The 20,519-nt window shown below is 39.5% G+C and overlaps 1 protein-coding gene across 1 annotated transcript in view; it reads left to right on the plus strand.

Annotated features, from left to right (window-relative positions):
- Nucleotides 1–20,519, plus strand: part of DENND5A (DENN domain containing 5A) — a 111,648-nt gene that overhangs the window by 26,029 nt on the left and 65,100 nt on the right. Inside the window, 3 exon segments of the mRNA XM_030560403.1 lie at nucleotides 4,414–4,485; nucleotides 5,127–5,236; nucleotides 6,117–6,777. Coding sequence (XP_030416263.1) covers nucleotides 4,414–4,485; nucleotides 5,127–5,236; nucleotides 6,117–6,777 — 843 coding nt within the window.

Raw genomic sequence — 20,519 nt, forward strand, 5'->3', positions numbered from 1 at the left:
GGAGGAGATGATAGTGACTTTCCATGTCAGGCAGGTCTTCCCCAAGAATTTGTAATCTAGTTTAAGAGAAGATGGAAGTACCTTTTAACGAACAAATAATAGTAAAGTGTCAGAGGATGGGAACTGTAATAAACACAAACTCCGCTTGTGTTCCTAACTATTCAATTTTATATCTTAACCTTATTCCTGCTTACATAATTTTCATTTAAACCCACCAATTTCTGTGGCTTCTTTTCCACTTTCTTGTTATTGTGGGGACTCTGGAAAAATGGGGAAAAGATAAGATAGAATGAAGAGAGAAGAGGAGGGTAGAGGTGAAAGTCTGGAAGTATAGTAAGTGTCATAATAACGAGAACAAGAAGCATAGTGAGGTAAAACAAGTAAACTTTTCCCTCCCTGGCTGCTGTGGGTCCCCCATCTGTGCTGGGACTCTCTGTGAGAGGAGGAGCTTTTAAGCTGTATCTTCAGAGCCTGTGTATGGGTTGAATAATTGATTGACAATAACTTTCCTTGAGTTAAAACTCCAGTGTACAAACCCTTTCTGTGTGATGGTTCAGTACCTTGCACAGTGGCTGCCCCAATCTCAGTAGGGATCTCCACATGCTGCTGTAATATGATTAGTAATGTTAGACTGTGAAATTGGCTCATCATTATATTGATGCGTGCACCAATATGTTCAGAAATGTGGTGGCCTGAAGTAAACTACTGGAAAACAGTGTTGCCAACCCCTAAGATTAAAAACATCATGAGATTATTATTATTATTATTATTATTTATATTTAACATTAACATGTTTTTGGGGTCTGTCTTTTGAGTTCTGAACTCCTCTCCCCTCCCGCTGTGTGTGTGCATGACGGTGTGTTGCCTACTCTCCCACATTTATAGGGTAAGATGAATTTTGGTTGCCTCCTGCAGCTGTTCTTTCCCCCAACCCCCAAATCAATCCTATTCCCTTTCCCCACATCATTTCAGCTCCCTCCCAGCCTCACTTCTACTCCTCCTGGGGTGGTTCATCCCTCCCCCACCCTGACCTGTGGGGGCTGCAGCAGGGCTCCAGATCGGGGGGGGGGTGTCATTTCCCTCTTCCCCTCGCCCTCCCTTTCCCAAGTGCCATCCCATTGCTCACAGGAGGTGCAGGGGAGCAGAGACACCCTGAGCTGCTGGGCTCTTCCTACAGCATCTTCCCTTGCCCCTCCTATGAGAATAACTGTGTCTCCTGAGAGGGAGCCGGGAAGAGCCATACCTGAGTCCTGCAGCAGCTGTTATTGGCTGCTCTACCCTAAGGGGCAGGCCAGTGGGGAAAGCAGTCTCTGATTTCACCTATATTGCAGAGCAACACTTTGTTTTCTTGGTGCAGGTCCTTAAATATATTTCAGACAGATTCTCTTGAGTGATATCACAATATTACTCTTTATTGCAGAGATAAAATGGTCTCAGTAAACATGTATTTTGAAATTGATCATCATAATGAAAGGTCCTGTTAAAAGAAGGTTCCTAACCCAGGGAATATTTGTGTTTAATTTCTTTTAAACGTCTGCTGATATTTGTGGTTTTGGGAACCTGGTGATTGAAACCACCTACCACAAAGGTGTAGGAGAGAAGTTGGCATGCAACTTTTGTCTGAAGTACCATGGAAGAAGAAAACAACAAACTAACTTAGTAACTGTCTGTCTTTTTCTGAACTGATTAAAGCTGATATTACGTCATTCTAGACTGACATAAATGTAGAAAACAGTAGATATTTTAAATCTCCTGACTTGTTTTTAAAAGCCTGTACTACAGAGATCTCTGGGGTTTTTCTTTAGCATCTGTGTGAAAGTTGAGAGATCTGGGGTTACTGGATGGAATGTCATTAATATTTTTTGCCCATTTTTGACAGAGTGGCAGCTTGCATCTAGGCCAGTGGTTTTCAAACTTTTTTTCTGGCGATCCAGTTGAAGAAAATTGTTGATGCCTGCGACCCAACGGAGCTGGGGATGAGGGGTTTGGAGTGTGGAAGGGGGTCAGGGCTCTAGGCTGGGAGTTCTGTGGTGGGGCTGGGGATGATGGGTTTGGGGTGTAGGAGGGGGCCCTGGGTTTGGGGGGGCTTGGAGCTGGAGTAGGGGATTGGGGTGCAGGAGGGGGTCAGGGCTGGGGTGCAGGCTCTGAGGTGGGGCTGATGATGAGGGGTTTGGGGTGTGTGGGGAGCTTAGGGATGGGGCAAGGGATTGGGGCGTAGGGATGGGGTGTGGTCTTACCTCCGGCGGCTTCCCACCTGTCCTGGCACTGCGGATCATGCTGCACCCTGGAAGCAGCCAGCGGCAGGTCTGTCTCCTAGGCGGAGGTGCGCAAGGAGCTCCACACGGCTCTCGGTCACAGGCATCGCGCCCCCCCCCCCCCGACCCAGCTCCAGTGCAGAGCCAGTGCTCGGGATGGGGGCATTACACAGATTCCTGTGGCCCCCCTGCCTAGGAGCTGTACCTGCTGTTGACCACTTCCAGGGTGCAGAATGGTGTCAGAGCAAGTAGGAACTAGCCTGCCATAGCCAGATAGCACAGCTGATGGGACTTTTAATGGCCCGGTCGGCGGTGCTGTTCAGAGCCACTGTGACCCAGTGCCTTACGTTCCACGACCCAGTACTGGGTCGCGACCCGCAGTTTGAAAACCACTGGTCTAGGCTGTTGGGTTCACTTTTCTTTTAGTTGTTTCATTTTAAACTCTTCCATAAATGTCATTGTTACTAAATAATCCTTTTCCTTGACTCTGACCCTCCAAATGATCTTGTTAGTTACATTTTAGAGGAGTTATATATGGGTCCTTATTTTTTTATACCCAGATGTTCCTATTAATAGTTTTCAAATTTTCCCAAATAGGCTCTTGCGCAGTAACTAGATATAGCTTCAGTACCATATAAAGATATACATAATTACAAAAGCAGCTGAAAAAGGCTGCACGGCAATCAATCTGCACATCCACCATTTTTTTTGGTAAATATATCAAACTAAACTCATGAAAGTGAAAATTGGGGGCTCTTTTTTAAATATGGGGGATTAAATATCTCAGGTCCTCTATTAGGTTCTGATTCGGGAAGAAAGTCGCTGTTCAGTACAGCATTTAAAGATGATTAACTTTGAAGTACACTCAACCCCAATATAACACCACCCGATATAACACAAATGTGGATAGAATGCGGTAAAGCAGTGCTCTGAGGGGGCGGGGCTGTGCACTCTGGTGGATCAAAGCAAGTTCGATATAACACCGTTTCACCTATAACACGGTAAGATATTTTGGCTTCCGAGGACAGCGTTATATCGAGGTAGAGGTATATGTGCTTAAGTGATTTCCTGAACTGGAGCCCTTGTTAGGGATTTTCACTTTAAGAACCACATTAAAAGAGTTAGTTGGTAGAGTTTGCTGCTGTGTCCCCTCAGAAAGCTGTATTTAGGAATGTGGGGGCATTTTGCAGAACCTAATGTTATATAGCATAAAGATTTTAAGTCATTTCAGTCAATACAGAAGTGTAATTTTAAATATTACTGTAGAAGAACAGAACAAACCCAACAACTTCAAAATCAACTGCCTTTGCTGCTTAATTATTATGTACAAGATAATAAATGAGGGGTTGAAATGTAGTGGGTTTTTTTGTGTGTGTATGTTTTTCCTTTTGCAGGTGGTGTTGAAGTCTCTGGATTTATTTAAAGCATGCAATTTCATGTAATTGTTACAGCAGCTGTCACCAACTGCATGCTTGCTAACCACATTCTAGTAAGAAGGCAAAGGTTATTTTGAGAGGCAAATTTTGTTTGCCTTGTATTTGTTTACTATTTAAAAAAGTATTAAAAATCACAGTTGATGAAGTGAGCTACAGCAGCAAGACCCATGATGGTTAAATTTTATTCTCTGGAAGTTAAATTCATCCCAGCACAGAGGCTCCAAATGAGGCTTTATGGGCCACTTAGGCCTCCCATTATTCTATGGGGAAAGCCAGCACCATGTCCACACAGCACTTAAATCTCACTTGAGCCCTATTTTGAAGGTTTACGTAGGTCTTAAGTGGGGATAGGCCTTGGACTGGGCCGTTGCATGGGGTGAATTTCATCATCTTCTCTTAAGGGAATTTTAGAATATAGCTTTTAAAGAAGGCATGTAGTTAATTACCACTGCAGTGTTGGCTTGGCCATAGAAAAGTGTTGCGCAAGAATTCCCGTCCTCTGAAGTGTATTTATTGTTGACATCTCTGATGGCTTATTAATGCTCCATTTTTATAGCTGTTAATATGCTTAAGAAGTATGTGTTAGGAAAATATGGCATCAAATCTATTGTGCGGGTTAATTCTGTATGAAATATTGTGCATTGGTCACTTCTTGCTATATAATTACTGAATAGTTCACATTATTCAATTGTAATGCAGTGTTGTTTTTATTTGTTATATAGCACTATGCCAGTATATACAGGCCTCTAAAACCCGAGATGGTGCCGGCTGTTTCATTGCAAGTGCAGTAGAAGGTAAAAGGAAAAAGAAAAGAAAAACAGCACAAACTTTCTAGCTCTTTCAATATCAATATCTTTTGTGCCCTTTGACCTCTTAACTTCCTAGATTCTCTCTTCACAGCTGACTTTTTTTTTTTTTTTATAGTAGGGGGTGGATTTCCAGACTGTCAGTCTCCAAGAAGAAAATTTGAGGAGATTTTTAAGTGTGTCTGTCTCAAGCTCTGTCTTAAGCTCTTTGCTTCATCTTTGCATCTCTTGTCTATTTGTGCTTTTCATGGGTAATACACAGCAGAACATAATCTGAATTGTATTCTATTGCTGTTCTCCAAACAGAATTTGAAATAACCCAAATGCAGCTTCTATAGTTGCTGCTAAGAAATAAAGATAAAACAATAACTGTAGACTGCCCCTAGCACATTCATATTTTAAGAAAAGCACAGATAAATAATTGTGTATAAATGTTACCAGTGCTAATACTTTTCAGTCTAATTACATGCTAACTATCTTGCATTTTCTGTTTCTGTTCAAGGGAATGTCTGTACTTAATTCACTTATCTTCACATTTGGCTACTGATATTTGCTTTCTGGCCTTATGTGAAAGAGCTTGGAAAGAGAATGAAATGATTGACTTGATATTTTTTCTTTCACTTTTTCAGGTGAAAATTTTGAACAGACTCCATTAAGACGCACGTTTAAGTCTAAAGTTCTTGCTCGTTATCCTGAGAATGTAGAATGGAATCCTTTTGACCAGGATGCAGTGGGAATGGTCAGTATGACATAATGTGCTCTTTGTTTCTGTTGGTTTTTAAGACTAGTGCTCCCTTTACTATAATGATTAAAAATAAATGCCCAGCTGGACTCTTTCCAGAAATTATCTTTTGATAATGGCAAAATAAAAAGCTGTTGTACAAAATGTTAAATACTAATTGACAAGTTGCTTTAAATTTTGCAGATTAGTTTGTACTTGGAGAATATAAAAAGAAGGCATTTGCCCTTAAAATAACTGATTATTTTCATATTATCATGCAATTTTCTGGCCAGAAGGGACCTCAAGAGGTCATCTAGTTCATCCCCCTGTGCTGAGACAGGACTCCTGATGAATAATTTTTTACCCTTATTCTGCAGTATGCCAGAGAGTAGGTTGTTGGAGCAGAAGTGAGGGAAAATTAGTCCTTTTGTGGTTAATGATTAGTTGTTCCATCTATATCTATTTTCCTTTTTTTCAGGGAATGGAATTTAACTTCTTACCTCACCTTATATTTTTACTGTGCTTTAGATAAAACCGATGTTCTTTTAAAAGCAAAATCACGATCAAAACATTTTTTTTCTTCCACTATTTTTGTATGGTGTAATTCTGTTTCTATTGGAGTCAGTGACAAAGTTCCTGTGAATTTCAGTGGAAATCGGATGTGGGCCTTACGCTGCATGCCTTTGTTCTGTGTAATAACTCTTAGTTTTTAATGTGTTTGTGTTTAAGACACTACCTAATGTAATGTCTTACAAAATCTGTTTAGAGAGAAATGAAATGTAATGTCAGTTCTCAGCATTCTCAAATGCTGTCCGTTATTGCCAAAAAATTTGAAAGAACAATCAAAATGTTATGTACTATTTATTTAACTTTTCCCACTTTTTGTTTTCTTTTATAGCTGTGTATGCCTAAAGGGCTTGCTTTCAAGACCCAAGCTGATTCCAGAGACCCTCAGTTCCATTCGTTTATAATCACCCGTGAAGATGGCTCACGGACATTTGGGTTTTCTCTCACATTTTATGAGGAAGTTACCAGCAAGCAAATCTGTAGTGCAATGCAGACATTATATCATATGCACAATGCTGAATATGACATTCTGCATATTCCACCCACAAATGACAAAGAAAGCTGTAGCAGCATAGAAGACTGTAATGGAACTTCTGTATCAAAGCTACAGCGTTTTAACTCGTATGATATTAGCAGAGACACACTGTATGTCTCTAAGTGCATTTGTCTGATTACCCCAATGTCTTTCATGAAGGCTTGTAAGAAAGTACTAGAGCAACTTCACCAAGCTGTAACTTCTCCTCAGCCACCACCGTTACCTTTGGAAAGTTATATCTACAATATTCTCTATGAGGTTCCTCTTCCTCCAGCAGGGAGATCCTTAAAATTTTCAGGTGTTTATGGACCAATTATCTGCCAGAGACCAAGCACCAGTGAACTGCCATTATTTGACTTTCCAGTTAAAGAAGTTTTTGAATTACTTGGAGTAGAAAATGTGGTTCAGCTCTTTACTTGTGCTCTTCTGGAATTTCAGATACTGCTTTATTCACAGCGTGAGTACTCCTGTCTTGTCCTGTGTAACTAATGGCATCATTTTTTTTAATAGAGATTCAAAAATAAATAACTGTAATAAACTCCTATTGGCATGTCACTGCTGTCAGTGTGTTGCTGCTGTCAGAGTGATTTAAATCAGACCTCACTGGAAACTCAAGGCCCTCAGCAACTCTGAAAATCATAGTACCTAACTTCAGGCACTTAAGTTTGAAAATATTGGCCTTATTTTAATATCTCGTGTCGATGTAATGACGTGAGACAGGACAGGGAAGCTGGCCTTCTGCTTTCTTTGCAAAATAACCATTAATTAGAGGAATAAATGAATGATTTCTCCCCAGCTTGCTGAATTCCTGCTCTGACTTCATTCAATGAGTGGCATCTTAGGTGTGGTCTAGACATAAATTAGGTCGACACAGCTATGGCACTTGGTCGTATAAAAAATTCACAGCCCTGAGCGCTGAAGTTGTGCTGACCTAATCTCTGGTATAGATGCAGCTAGGTCATGGAAGAATGCTTCTGTCAACCTTGCTGCCTTTCCTTGTGGATGTGTAATTCCTACACTGATGAAAAAGCGTTTCTGTCATTATAGGAAGTGTCCACCACTATAGTGCTACAGCAGCATAGTGACGGTGCTATAACTCTGTTACTGTACTACTTGTAGCATAGACATACACAGTTGTAAACAGGTTGGATAAAAATCAATGTCTTTTTTTTTTTTTTAAATTAAAAAATCAGTTTTTATTTAACTAGTTTTTTCCTCAAAACGCATTTTATCAAAAATCTGATCTAAAGAGAGTTTTTGAGGCTATAATGTAACTTAATAAGATATCTCATCTGGAATGGGGATTATAAATTCTAATTATATAGTATGAAACCAATATTCATGTAATGTTTAAGAAAAGTTTTGTAAATGTGTTCCAATAGTTCATAGATTAGGGACCCAATCTTATGGGGCTCCAGGGGCTTCTGTATAGATTATTTAGGTTAATCTTTCTATTTACCCACTGGGACTGAGTGCTCAGTCTAGAAGATACCATCAGAGATGCTTAGTTTTGCAGCTCTCAAACTGTGGAGTTGTCTCCAGAGATAACATGCTTGTTAACAGCAAAAAATGTTTTAAAATAAATAATATATAAAGGTGAGAAATAACAGACCTCAACTCTATTGTGTCTCTACAAATTTGTGTACACAGTCAATCCCTTACCTCTCTCTAAAAGTACAAAGTTTCAAAAAGTTCAATGAATACAAGATTGTTGGGGGCAGAATAGATTGGGACCCAGAGAAGAAGTCTGGAGATAAATGTGAGAAGGGAAGGACAGGCAGTAGAAACAAAAGTGAAACTGTTTGAGTAGCATATTCTGGACGTCTTAAGGTCTTTCAGCGTAGCCTTCATTGATTTGAGATCTACCATACCATTCTTGTATTAGAAGGGAAAACCTACAATGGCAGCAGGCTGTAAAAGAGACCCAGTTTGGGAATATTTTAATGAAGTTCTTCTACCTGTGGATAAGACAGGCATGCTTCCAAAATGCAAACAGTGCAACAAAGAAATGCAGGGCCTGGTTGCCCAAATGAAACATCATTATGAGAAGTGTTCCTTCCAACGAGGAAGCTGCGCTGAAGATGATGAAAGGAACGTGTCTGAACAAGCAGGATCTTCAGGTTGGTAAACTTTTTTTATTTCATACTTCTTTCTTAAGGACTGCCTGTCTTCCTTCTGGACTATTCTTGAATTCTCATGTTTGAGCCAATATAGTTGTTACTCTAAGGTACTATCATTTGAGATGCAGTTGTGATAAAAAATAAATAGCTGAAATAGGCAGATATTCCTTTTACAATTTCACCTTTAAAGTAGTACCGAGTGTCAGTGAATACAATGAGTAATACTAAATGAGCAGTATGGTAATAATAAATAAATAATTGCATTGACTTGCTTTGTTTAGGAGAATCCATCCTCAACATACAGGATTCTGAAGACTATCCACCTTCAAGATTATCATCATTTTCTATAGTTTCAGAGTTATCTGCCAATTATAGTGTTTCAGTCACATCATGTATGTCACGTAGCCAGAGTATATCACCTGTAGCAAAAAGAAAAAGACATTCTGCATCATCCAGAACAACTATGGATAAATTTGTGATAAGAACCATCAGACTACAAAAAGAGGTAATTGATTAAAAAAAAAATGTCCGATTTGTTTATGCAACAACCTCTCCTTTCCATGTGATTGAGAACCCACTCTTCATTAACATGGTTCAGTCATTAAGACCAGGATACAGTCCACCCAACAGAGCAGATGTTGCAGGCAAATTGCTAGATAAAGTGTACGATAGAGAAATTGAGCAGCGTGCAAAAGGTCTAGAGGGTGAAATTGTTAACCTGAGTCTTGATGAGTGGAGCAATGTCCACAATGATCCTGTTGTACGTGCTGGATCAACAAAAGAAGGGAATGTCTTCATTACAGAAACAATTGATACATCAAAAAATGAACATACAGCAGAATACTTACAAGAAGTCGCAGTAAAAGCTATAACAAACTGAAAAAAAAATTCAAATGTCTGGTACGCAGCTTGGTCACAGACAATGCTGCAAATGGATCCAAGATGAGAAGAAATTATTTAGAAGAGAGTGAAGAGAGTCGCAAGCTAATAACATACGGTTACAGTGCTCATTTGATGCACCTCCTAGCCAAAGACATCAGTGTTCCAGAAATAAAGCCTAATGTTGTTGAAATTGCAAAATACTTCCATAACAGCCACTTTGCAGCAACTGCTCTGAAAAAAGTGGGAGGAACCAAGCTAACTCTCCCACAAGATGTGTAATGGAACTCTGTAGTAGACTGCTTTGAGCACTATATCAAGAACTGGTCTAATCTGATGACCGTTTGTGAACAAATTTGTGAAAAAATAGATGGAACTGTTACAGCCAAAGTTCTCAACATTGCGTTTAAGAGAAATGTTGAACACATGCCGAGTACGCTGAAGCCTGTTTCTGTAGCCTTGAACAAAATGCAGGGAAATAGCTGTTTTATTGCTGAAGCTATTGACATTTGGAAGGAACTGAGTGAGATCTTTAAAAAGAGAAATATGCAATGACAGAGTTAAATAACAAGCATTAAAAAAATCAAATGAGACAAGTACTATTTCCAGCCTCTTTTCTTGCAAATATTCTCAATACTCGGAACCAGGATCACACCTTAACTGCGGAAGAAGAGGAGTTGGCTATAACGTGGACATCCAGCAATCATCCCTCCATAATGCCAATTATAATAAACTTCAGAGCTAAGGGTGAACCATTCAAGAAATATATGTTTGCAGCTGATGTTTTAAGGAAAGTCACACCAGTGAACTGGTGGAAGTCACTTAAGCACTTGGATTCAGAGACTGTTGAAGTGATTATTTCACTTTTAACACCGCTGGCTTCTTCTGCCAGTGTAGAAAGAATATTTTCTTCCTTTGGACTAATTTATTCCAAATTGAGAAATAGTTCAAGACCTGAAAAAGCAGGAAAACTTATTTTTCTTTTCCAGATTATGAGCAAACAGGAAAATGAAGGTGAAGACGACTGAGTTAGCTGCAGAAGACAATATTTTAAGTTTCTTATGTCGACCTGACTGACACAGTCAATTTTTAAAAAAAAAGTTTCATTTAACTATTTTAGTTAAAAACAATTTTAACAAAAACCAAACCTGATTTTAAAAAAACTTGAATGTTTAACTACATTCAAAATCATATGCTAGTTTTGTTAAAATAATGTGTTTGCTGTTGAAAAAAATTCACATATATAACGTTGTTGTTTAGTTAAATAAAACAGTTAAATGTCTGTCTGGTGATGTTCTCCTCCTCATACAATATGGAAAGAAAATCCTCCAAATATTAATGGTTAACCTGTTGAATTGGAGAGAGTTCACCTCCCAGTGACTTCATAAATATCTGCTTCAATTACCTTTGGTAAATGAAATAACCAAACAATCATTCATTTTCTGATATAGCTGTAAAACTAACCTGAAAAGTTTTTTCAAAATAAATCACTTTAAAGATATATAGTATGTGACTTCTAAAAATGAAACCTACTTCTATCTCTGAGTTGTGAAGAATTTGTGTTAAGGTTATAACAACCAACAAGAATGCACTTTTATGTAGAAATCCGTGATTAAATCGAGTTTTCCTGACTAGTGATTTAAGTCATGATTTAAATCAAATCCACCCTGGTTGTAAACATACAATGAACTGTGTGCCCCAGGTTGCATTTCAAAAAGCATACAGTTAATTGTATATGAGAACAAAAAAAAAAACCGCGCAACCAAATTTTATGGTTGGGACAAGTCATTTGAAAATCAAGTTTAAATCTCCATTTTCTGTCAGGCCCTGAGCCAACTCTCATTGAAGTCAAATAATATAAATTAAAATATAAAACATTTTTAGAAGGAGTGGCAAGTGCTAGATTAGATCAGCATTTGCTTTCACATGGTTTGTTTTGTTTTCTACATCACTTTTTATCTAACACCTTTGCAGAAGTCTTAAACACACCAATTTCAGTTGCTCCATTAAGCTTTTGTCAACCCTAGGCTTCTCTGTTGGTGTAATTCCGTTGCAGGAAGTGGAGTTATGCCCACAGAGAATTTTGACTTTTTTCTCTTATATTTCCAAGAGTTGTTGCCAGTTGTGCAGCCCCACCAGCCAGTAGCAATGGTGGAGTGCTAGTATAGACTGCATGTCCGCGGTCTAGCCACTGATGGCAAAGAAAGTCAAGGGCACAGTAAATCCCAAGGTAGCTTGTGTTAATTATGTCATCTGCTGGTTTCCAGTATGATTTTTTTCCCCTCTTGTCCCATATAGAATGATCTCTGAAATAAGTGGAATACAAATAAAATGTGTGTAAAATGACTAATGACGTATAAAATATGTCCTACCTCTTCAGCAATAACTTTTGCTGATCTACTGTACCCTGCACGTGCAATACAATATTCAGTTACACAAAGCAATGCGAATGCAAGGTGTTTGGAGAACTATCAGAACTATGTGTACATTAGGAGCTGAGATGTGTGTCAGTATAATTGGGATTGGACATGATTCAGGTATGGTCAAATAATCAGGCATCTTTCTATGTTGCAGTGAATCCGTATACTTGAGCATTGTATTGTGTGCTTTCTCACTAGTTAGCTACAAGAGAAAAGTAGTATAAAATGGGTTCATTTACTTTTTTAAATTCAAATATAGAATAAGTTATGACATCATGTAACGATCCCTTTGTGGATTTACAAAACAAACTACACTTCTACCACGGATATAAAGCAACCCAATGTAACACAAATTCTGATATAACACGGTAAGCAGCACTGCGGGAGCGTGGGCTGTGTGCTCCAGTAGATCAAAGCACGTTCGATATAATGTGGTTTCACCTATAACGCGGTAAGATTTTTTGGCTCCCGAGGACAGCGTTATATCGGCGTAGAGGCAGCAAAGAATCCTGTGGCACCTTATAGACTAACAGAGGTTTTGGAGCATGAGCTTTCATAGGTGAATACCTACTTCGTCAGATGCATGTAGTGTAAATTTCCAGGGGCAGGTATATATATGCAGGCAAGCTAGAGATAATGAGGTAGTTCAATCAGGGAGGATGAGGCCCTATTTTCTAGCAGTTGAGGTGTGAAAACCACGGGAGGAGAAACTGGTTTTGTAGTTGGCAAGCCATTCACAGTCTTTGTTTAATCCTGAGCTGATGGTGTCAAATTTGCAGATGAACTGAAGCTTAGCAGTTCATCTGCAAATTTGACACCATCAGCTCAGGATTAAACAATGACTGTGAATAGCTTGCCAAATACAAAGCCAGCCATTCACAGTCTTTGTTTAATCCTGAGCTGATGGTGTCAAATTTGCAGATGAACTGAAGCTCAGCAGTTTCTCTTTGAATTTGACACCATCAGCTCAGGATTAAACAAGACTGTGAATGGCTTGCCAATTACAGAATCAGTTTCTCCTCCCTTGGTTTTCACACCTCAACGCCTAGAACAGGCCTCATCCTCCCTGATTGAACTACCTCATATCTCTAGCTTGCCTGCTATATATACCTGCCCCTGGAAATTTCCACTACATGAATCTGATGAAGTAGGTATTCACCTACGAAAGCTCATGCTCCAAACCTCTGTTAGTCTATAAGGTGCCACAGGATTCTTTGCTGCTTTTACAGATCCAGACTAACATGGCTACCCTCTGATAATCGGTGTAGGAGGTGTAATTTCACATATAGTCACTTTTTTCTAATTTTGGGAGTCACTAGAATACACATCCAGTAGGCCAATTTCTCAGTCTCTCTTTGGTGGTTCAGTAATAGTTTTAGGGTTTTTTCTGTTTTGGCGGTTGCAACAGATGTTTCCCATAATATACTTCATAAAATGTAAATCTGTTATCCTTCTAATAATCTGGTTGACAAGAGAGAGTGTGATCAAACTGGCTTGTAGTCATCCTGGAGACATATCCAGTAACAGATTTGTGTACATGTAGATAGTCAAAAGGAATGAAGGCATGCATAAATAAATAAATAAATAAATAAATAATAGTACCATGGGTACTGTGTGAACCCCCTTTCATACCCTCCAAGCGTACCCCTCAGATGACAGGCTTCACTTCCTTCACCTCTTTCAAGGGTAGAACCCCATGGTTCAACCACAGTTAGCTCTGTGGGGTGCAGCCCCATTCCCGACAGTAATCCCAACTGTATTTGTTGCAAAGAACTTTCGTCTAAAATTTTGTGACCATGAACTAATTTAAAATGAATCCAAACAGCTTTTACAAACCAAACATATTTGTTCATCCAAAGATACATAACTATCTGACCATGACAACTGAACACACCTTCTCTAGAAGAAAAGGTTTTAATTATGTAGTATCACTTTGATCTCAGGCCCTCAGCCGTGTCATATTAGCTGTGTAACTTGGCCTGGTGCCTGGAAGAAGCATCTTCCCAATTAGTGGCCCATCCATTGTTACCTCTAGGTAAAGAACCTGAAGGGAATTAAGGTATCTTATGTCCTACCATTGTTTGGTTTCCTGCTTGCTCTTTGTATCAGCACCTTTTGATTTAATTCCCTTTAGCCAGTCTGAACAGTGTCAAGTAGGTAAACAGAGGTACACATAATATTCATAAAAACAACTCCTGTTCTTCACGTATAGGTATGTCTGTTCACTAACAAAAGAAGCTTTATATAGAAGCTTGTTAACTTCTTTGATTGTGGTTGTCCTGTAGTGTTTTAATTTGCCTTAAGTGGTCATACTCACTTGCTAACGTAAGTTACTACATGACTTTGCTAGAGTTGCCAATGGCCCAGGAGATTGCATTGGTTCCTTTCCATTTTATTAAAATGCTCCAGACACAACTGAACTTTCTTTGAGATTTGTCTTGAAATGGAACTGGTAAGTACTTTGAAGTGAGTGAAAGTTTGTTTTGTTATATCCTAGCCCCTGTGAGTGCTCCTGTATCCTTTGCTGAAATGCACTTTTTTTTTTTTTTAAATTTACTACAGCAAAACCTCTGGAAAAATAGCAACAGATATCCCTACTCTTTTTCTAGCATCAGTATTGTTAATTGTTTGTTTTTCCTCTTTCAGAAGAGGAAGAACACCACTGTAATAAAACTGTGGCCATTTATTTTGGTACTTACAATGACTCACTCAATCTAAAAATTGTCTGAAGTTTTTTTTTATATATCAGTGGTGTCACTGGGACTAGAGAAAAAAGTTTTGTTTTGTTTTCCAGTTTGTTTACTTTATAAACTTAACTATATTTTGTATATAATTTTCACTGTTTCCCATATATGATCAGTTTGATTTCCTGTTTTGTTTATTTGGGTTTTTTCAAACAGCAGGAAGGGAAAACACTTTTAAAACAGGGAAGTTTGATTTAAAAAAAACCTCAAAATTTGGCAGGGGAACTCAGAGGCAGGTAGAAAGTGAAATCATTTAAATTAATTTTTAACATGGTCTAGATTTTGTTGACAGTTGTGTCCGAGCATGGATTTAGGTGCTGAACTTTAAACACCCAAATTAGAAAATTTTGCTCTAAAAACTTCACTTTTTTTTTAAATCAGTCATGAAACCTGATTTTTTCCAATTACGTGACAATGTAATTGGTTAGAACAATTTCTGATATGCTCTTTGTGTCAGATCAGATCACTCTACATAGTTTAGTAGAGCTTGACTAACAAGCATACAGATCTGAAAATCTAAAAAGTTAAAATGCTTGTCTACACAGGATGCTATGTTGTATTAACTCCAGTTTGTTCACCTTAAAGAGCCTTGTGTCTAAACATGAACTTTTTAAAGTAAATTATTTGGAATCTTAAATTGCAGTAAGTAATCCTCCCTGGAAAAGGAGTAAGTTGACTTCCCAGTGAGTTTGTTCACTTTAAAGTTTGCATGGACTAATTAAGCACTTCTGACAGTCCTCTAACTAGTATCCCACACTGCATTTATTCACTCCTGGATTGACCTGTCTTTGTACCTGTGTGCCCTCTACTGCTCTGGGTCATCTTGATTGGATGTTATTTCTCCATTTAAATGCTGCTCCAGGCTTCCACATGGATCTCTTAAGAGATCCTGGACTTGATTGCCCTTTCTGGACAGCTGTGTGTCTAGCCCCATCTAGAGAAAAGTCATCAGAATGTAGACCTGCGAGAGCGAAGGAAGGTGAAGGGGTGCTGGCCAAGTCAAAGCGAAGGAGCTATAGCAGAACTTCCTGAAGGAAATCAAGGACACGTTAACGGATCTTGTGACTGCATCCCAAGAGAGGACTGCCAAGGCAGAAGTGTGGAGGGATGGTTTCCTGGATAACTCGCAGAGGCATGTAAGTGAGCGCATAGCCCTGGAGATGGACATAATGCAGACAGTACAAACAGCTGTGATAGAGCAGTTTTTGTTATGAAGATCCTGCATTGCATGCCAACCTTACAATATCCTGCAAACTATGGAGAACACACCATACTGGGACCATCATTTCCATCATCCTAATTACAGGCATTTCCCACAACAGTTGATTATATTGGAGATGGAGAACACTTTTGTGCACATGCATACAGGAGTTTGAACACGTCATAGTTTGGCCATGCCTTAGTTCCATTTAAACTAATAGAACTAAGGCATGGCCAAACTTGCACTACGTTCTTGGTTAACTTTGTTAATGCAATAAAAATCTTTGTTAAACTTGGCTGCAAAACTTCGTTGAGGTATAGCTCCACCTATACATTACATAACATTCCTCTCAGTGGTATCAGTTCCTAATCAAATAAATACACAAACACATCTCAGTCATTTCCTTGGTTACAGTACATTCGATACTCACGATTGTCTTCGGAGTAGGAGTACAATGCATCTCTGACCTGTCTTGTTGACTGCTGGGGTCATTTTTCAGAGGTGCCATCTCTGGCTGTCCATAATATTCAGAATTCTTCACCCGTTCCTCTCACCCACCCGCCATGTGCTCTCATTGCTCACAGATATTTTGCAAAATATCGTGGTACTTGTTACACAGGATACATACTGTTGAGAAACATCCAGCCTTGTCATGAAACACCATCCACCTTCGTTTCCTTCTTCCAAATGCACACTCCACTGTCATTCTGCAGCTAACCGGGATATAGTTAAACAGGTCTTTTCTCCTATCCAAGTGTCCAGCAAAAGGCTTCATAAGACAGGAAAACAGAGGGTAAGCTGGTCTCCCGGAATAACTCCATTAATGTCCAGAGTGGTATGGGGAACAAAAACTCCCTTGCTTGCTCCAGAAACAGGCCAGTGTTTCTAAAGATCCTGGCATCATGGACCTTTCCAGATCACACCACACTAGTGTTTGTGAACCTTCCTCAGTGATCAGCCAGGCCTTGCAGCACCATGGAGAAATACCCTTTCCTGTTCATAAAGTTTTGGACTTGGTGTGGAGGACAAAGAATAGGCATGTGAGTCCCATCAGTAGCTCCTGTACAGTTCAGGCACCTTATCCCTGCAAAACTGTCAATAATGTCTCTTGTACTGCAACACTTTGTGACCCAGCATAGCAGCATCCCCTGAATAGCATTACAAACTTCCATGACATCAGCACTGACAACTGATCTACCAGTACCAAACTGGTTAGCTACTGACTAGTAGCAATCAGGGGTGGCAAGCTTCCAGTTGGTGATGGCCTCTCACTTCTAGTCTAGATGAACCTACTACCAGAGTGCACAACTTGGTGGAAAACTGTACTCAGAGTAGTTATCAGTGGTTCACAGTCAAACTGGAAGGTCATATTGAATAGGGTCTGACAGGAATCTGTCCTGGGTCCGATTCTATTTGGTATCTTCATAGATGATTTGGATAATGGCATAGACAGTACACATATGAAGTCTGTGGACAATACCAAGCTGGGAGGGTTTGCAAGTGCTCTGAAGAATAGAATTAGAGTTCACAATTATCTTGCCAAACTGGAGAAATGGTTTGAATTAATTAGGATGAAATTCAGTAAGGACGGATGCAAATTACTACACTTAGGAAGGAATAATCAGTTGCACAAATACATAATAGGAAATAATTGTACTGCAGATAAAGATCTGGCAGTTGTACTGGATCACAAACTAAATGAGCCAACAATGTAATACTGTTGGGGAAAAAGGTGGCGGGGGGGATGTATTAGCAGGAGTGTTGTATTCAAGACACAAAATGTAATTCTTTCACTCTGTTTAGCACTGATAAGGCCTCAACTGGATTACTGTGTCCAGTTCTTGGCACTGTGCTTCAGGAAAGATGTAGACGAACTGGAGAGAGCCCAGAGGAGAGCAACAAAATTAATTAAAGATCTAGTAAACATGACCTAAGAGGAAAGATTGGAAAAAAAAAAAAGGGTTGGTTTAGTCTGGAGAAGGGAAGTAGAGGAGATGCATGATAGCAGTGTTCAAATATGTAAAAGGTTATAAAAAGGAGGGTGATAAATTGTTCTCCTTATCCACTGAGGAAAGGACAAGAGGTAATGGGATTAAGTTACAGTAAGGGAGATTTAGGTTAGATGTTAGGAAAAACTTCCTAACTGTAAGGGCAGTTAAACACGAACAAATTACCCAGGGCAGTCGTGGAATTTCCATCTTTGGAGGTTTTTAAGAGCAGGCTAGACAAACACCTGTCAGGGAAGGTCTAGATGATACTTACTTCTCCCTGACTGCAGGGGACTGGACTAGATGACCCAACACTGTTCCTTCAAGTCCTACATCTCTGTGATTTTCCATGCTGAGGGGAACTCATGTGGTGGTCTGCTGCTGCAGCTGCAGGGTGAGTTCTGCGCAGCTTTCTAGAAAAGTAGTCTGTCATCCCTCCAGTCTTCAGGAGTTGGCCGAGCCCAGAAGCAGCACTCCGCTGAGTAAAACTGCTTCAGATAAATGCTCTGCAGAAGTAGCTGTTCAATTTCCTCCTCCTCTTGTAGCCATATTTCTACAGCATCCAAATCCACCCAGCTGCATGACTGCCATGATGGTGGTGCTCAGCAGGCCCTCCCTGGTGCCACACAGCAGTTCAAAAGCAGCACCAACAGAATACAGATGTATTATGGGAAGCCACAAGAGGAATCTCATGAGTTTTAGACTCCACGTCCCAAAATTCCTCTTGGTTCCAGTATGCATCTCCGCCCAATGCACTGCAATAAAAAGTAGAGCACAAAGCTGAGTGGTGGAACATTGCACCATGACATCTTCCCAGAATGCTGTGTACTTGATTTGAAAAAGCTCAGAGCCATGTGGATGCTATGAGTAAAAGGAAACTACCTGCAAGTTGGCATTACAAAGCCATGTGGATGCACTTCTGTTTGATATAGTTAAATGGCTGCACATAGGGCAAACACACTAAACTGATTTAACATTCCCATGTAGACAAACCTTTAAAGTATAAAAACATTCAGTGTTCAAAAAATATAACAAGTTAGATTTAAGTCCGAATGCTTGCCTTTTCTGTTTGCCAGAAGCTGGGAATGGGCGATGGGATGGATCACTTGATGATTACCTGTTCTGTTCATTCCCTCTGGGGCACCTGGCATTGGCCACTGTCAGAAGACAGGATACTGGGCTAGATTGACCTTTGGTCTGACCCAATAGGGCCTTTCTTATGTTCTTAAATACAAAATAACAACACCCTTGTATTTATTGATAATTATTGCCTCAATTCATGTTTGTTAGAAGATATGTTTTCATTCAGTGACTGGAGCAATTATTTTCTCTTCAGAGATTGCCAGTAAATTCTTAGCTTGAGGCAAAAATAATCCGTAAATACTTAAAAAGGTTTGTCCAACACCACTGTTCAAATGAGGCCTAGAAATGACTTTTTAAAATAATGACAAGGTGGGTGAGTTAGTATCTTTTATTGGACCATCTTCTGTTAATGAGAGTGAATCTTTTGAGCTATGCAGAGCTCTTCAGATCTGGAAAAGGTATTCAGTGTGTCACAGCTAAATGCAGGGTGGAACAGATTGTTTAACATAGGTAGTTAACACATTCTAGGAGACCATGCAAGCTGAAGGGGCTTTTTAACGTGTCTGCAGTCATAGGACAAAAAAGAGGGATTAGTGGGTTACAGATTGTTGTAATAAGCCATACATTCCATGTCTTTGAGACCGATTTTTAGTGTCTAGCAAAGTTATGAATTTAAGCTCCCAGGCTCGCCTTTTGAAGGTGGTGTACAGGTTTTCTTTGAAGATGAGGACTGAGAGGTCAGGTATGGAGTGATTTTGTGAAGCGTTCACTCACAGGGGACATGGGATTTTTGTGTCTCATCATTTTTCTGTGAGAGATAGAGACTAGAGTCTGCCTTCACCCTGTGGTGGGTTTGTGGGAGATGAGGTTGTAAAGTTTCTCTTGGAGTTGCTTGGGGAAAGATTTGATGATATCGTTAAATTTCTGAGTAAATTGTGGTGGGTGGTCTTTAATTCTTTCTTAGGTGTAAGTTAGCTGGCCTTGTTGATGTAGTCATCATGGTTGAGAACTATGATAGCATCCCCTTTGTCTGCTGGTTCGATCGTTATCGGGTGGTTAGATATCAGAGACTATATAGATGTCCCCTCAGCAATGGAAAGATTGTGGTGGATGTGATGTTTAAGGATTTCAAGTCAATTTTTTTCTGAAGCAATCAATATAATAATCAAGGTGTCATCTGCTATGGAGTGTCCAGTCAGATAATATTTTTTTCTTATGCCTGTTGATGGGACATGGTAGTTGTGGGTGGTGTCTTGTTGTGAAATAATTATTTTGAAGCAGAGTTGGCAAAAAGTTCTCCCCATGATCTGTGGTGAGGCAGAAGTTCAGTCCCTTGTAGACTGCAGTTAATTCGGCTCCTGTTAGGGGTACTTTTGATAAATTGATAATGGAGTCTCTTGTGGTGCCATGCTTTGTCCTGGAGGTGAAGTTCTGTGGGTTGTGGAGTTATTGTAGTTCCACTTACAAGTGTCTACAGCAGCAAAGAAAAGGAAGTTGTTTTTTAATCATTGCAGTAAAATAGCTAGATTCCCATATACAGTGTGTACCAGATATTTCCGAGAGAAGTGTTGCTATTACTCTAAGGCATCATTTTCAAAAGTGTGGGAAATGTTCCACTGGCGGGCAGCATGAAAGGCTAGCTGAGGGATAGGGATAAATCTCTTAGTAGTTCTTCAGTCTTTTTTAAGGTCTCTAGTTGTTATGGTTGTATATAAGACTGTAAAAATACAAAGCAAGTGTAGCTGATGCAGAGGTGTCTATGTG

The sequence above is a fragment of the Gopherus evgoodei genome, chromosome 4 (genome assembly GCF_007399415.2).
Source record: "Gopherus evgoodei ecotype Sinaloan lineage chromosome 4, rGopEvg1_v1.p, whole genome shotgun sequence".
Taxonomy (NCBI): Eukaryota; Metazoa; Chordata; order Testudines; family Testudinidae; genus Gopherus; species Gopherus evgoodei.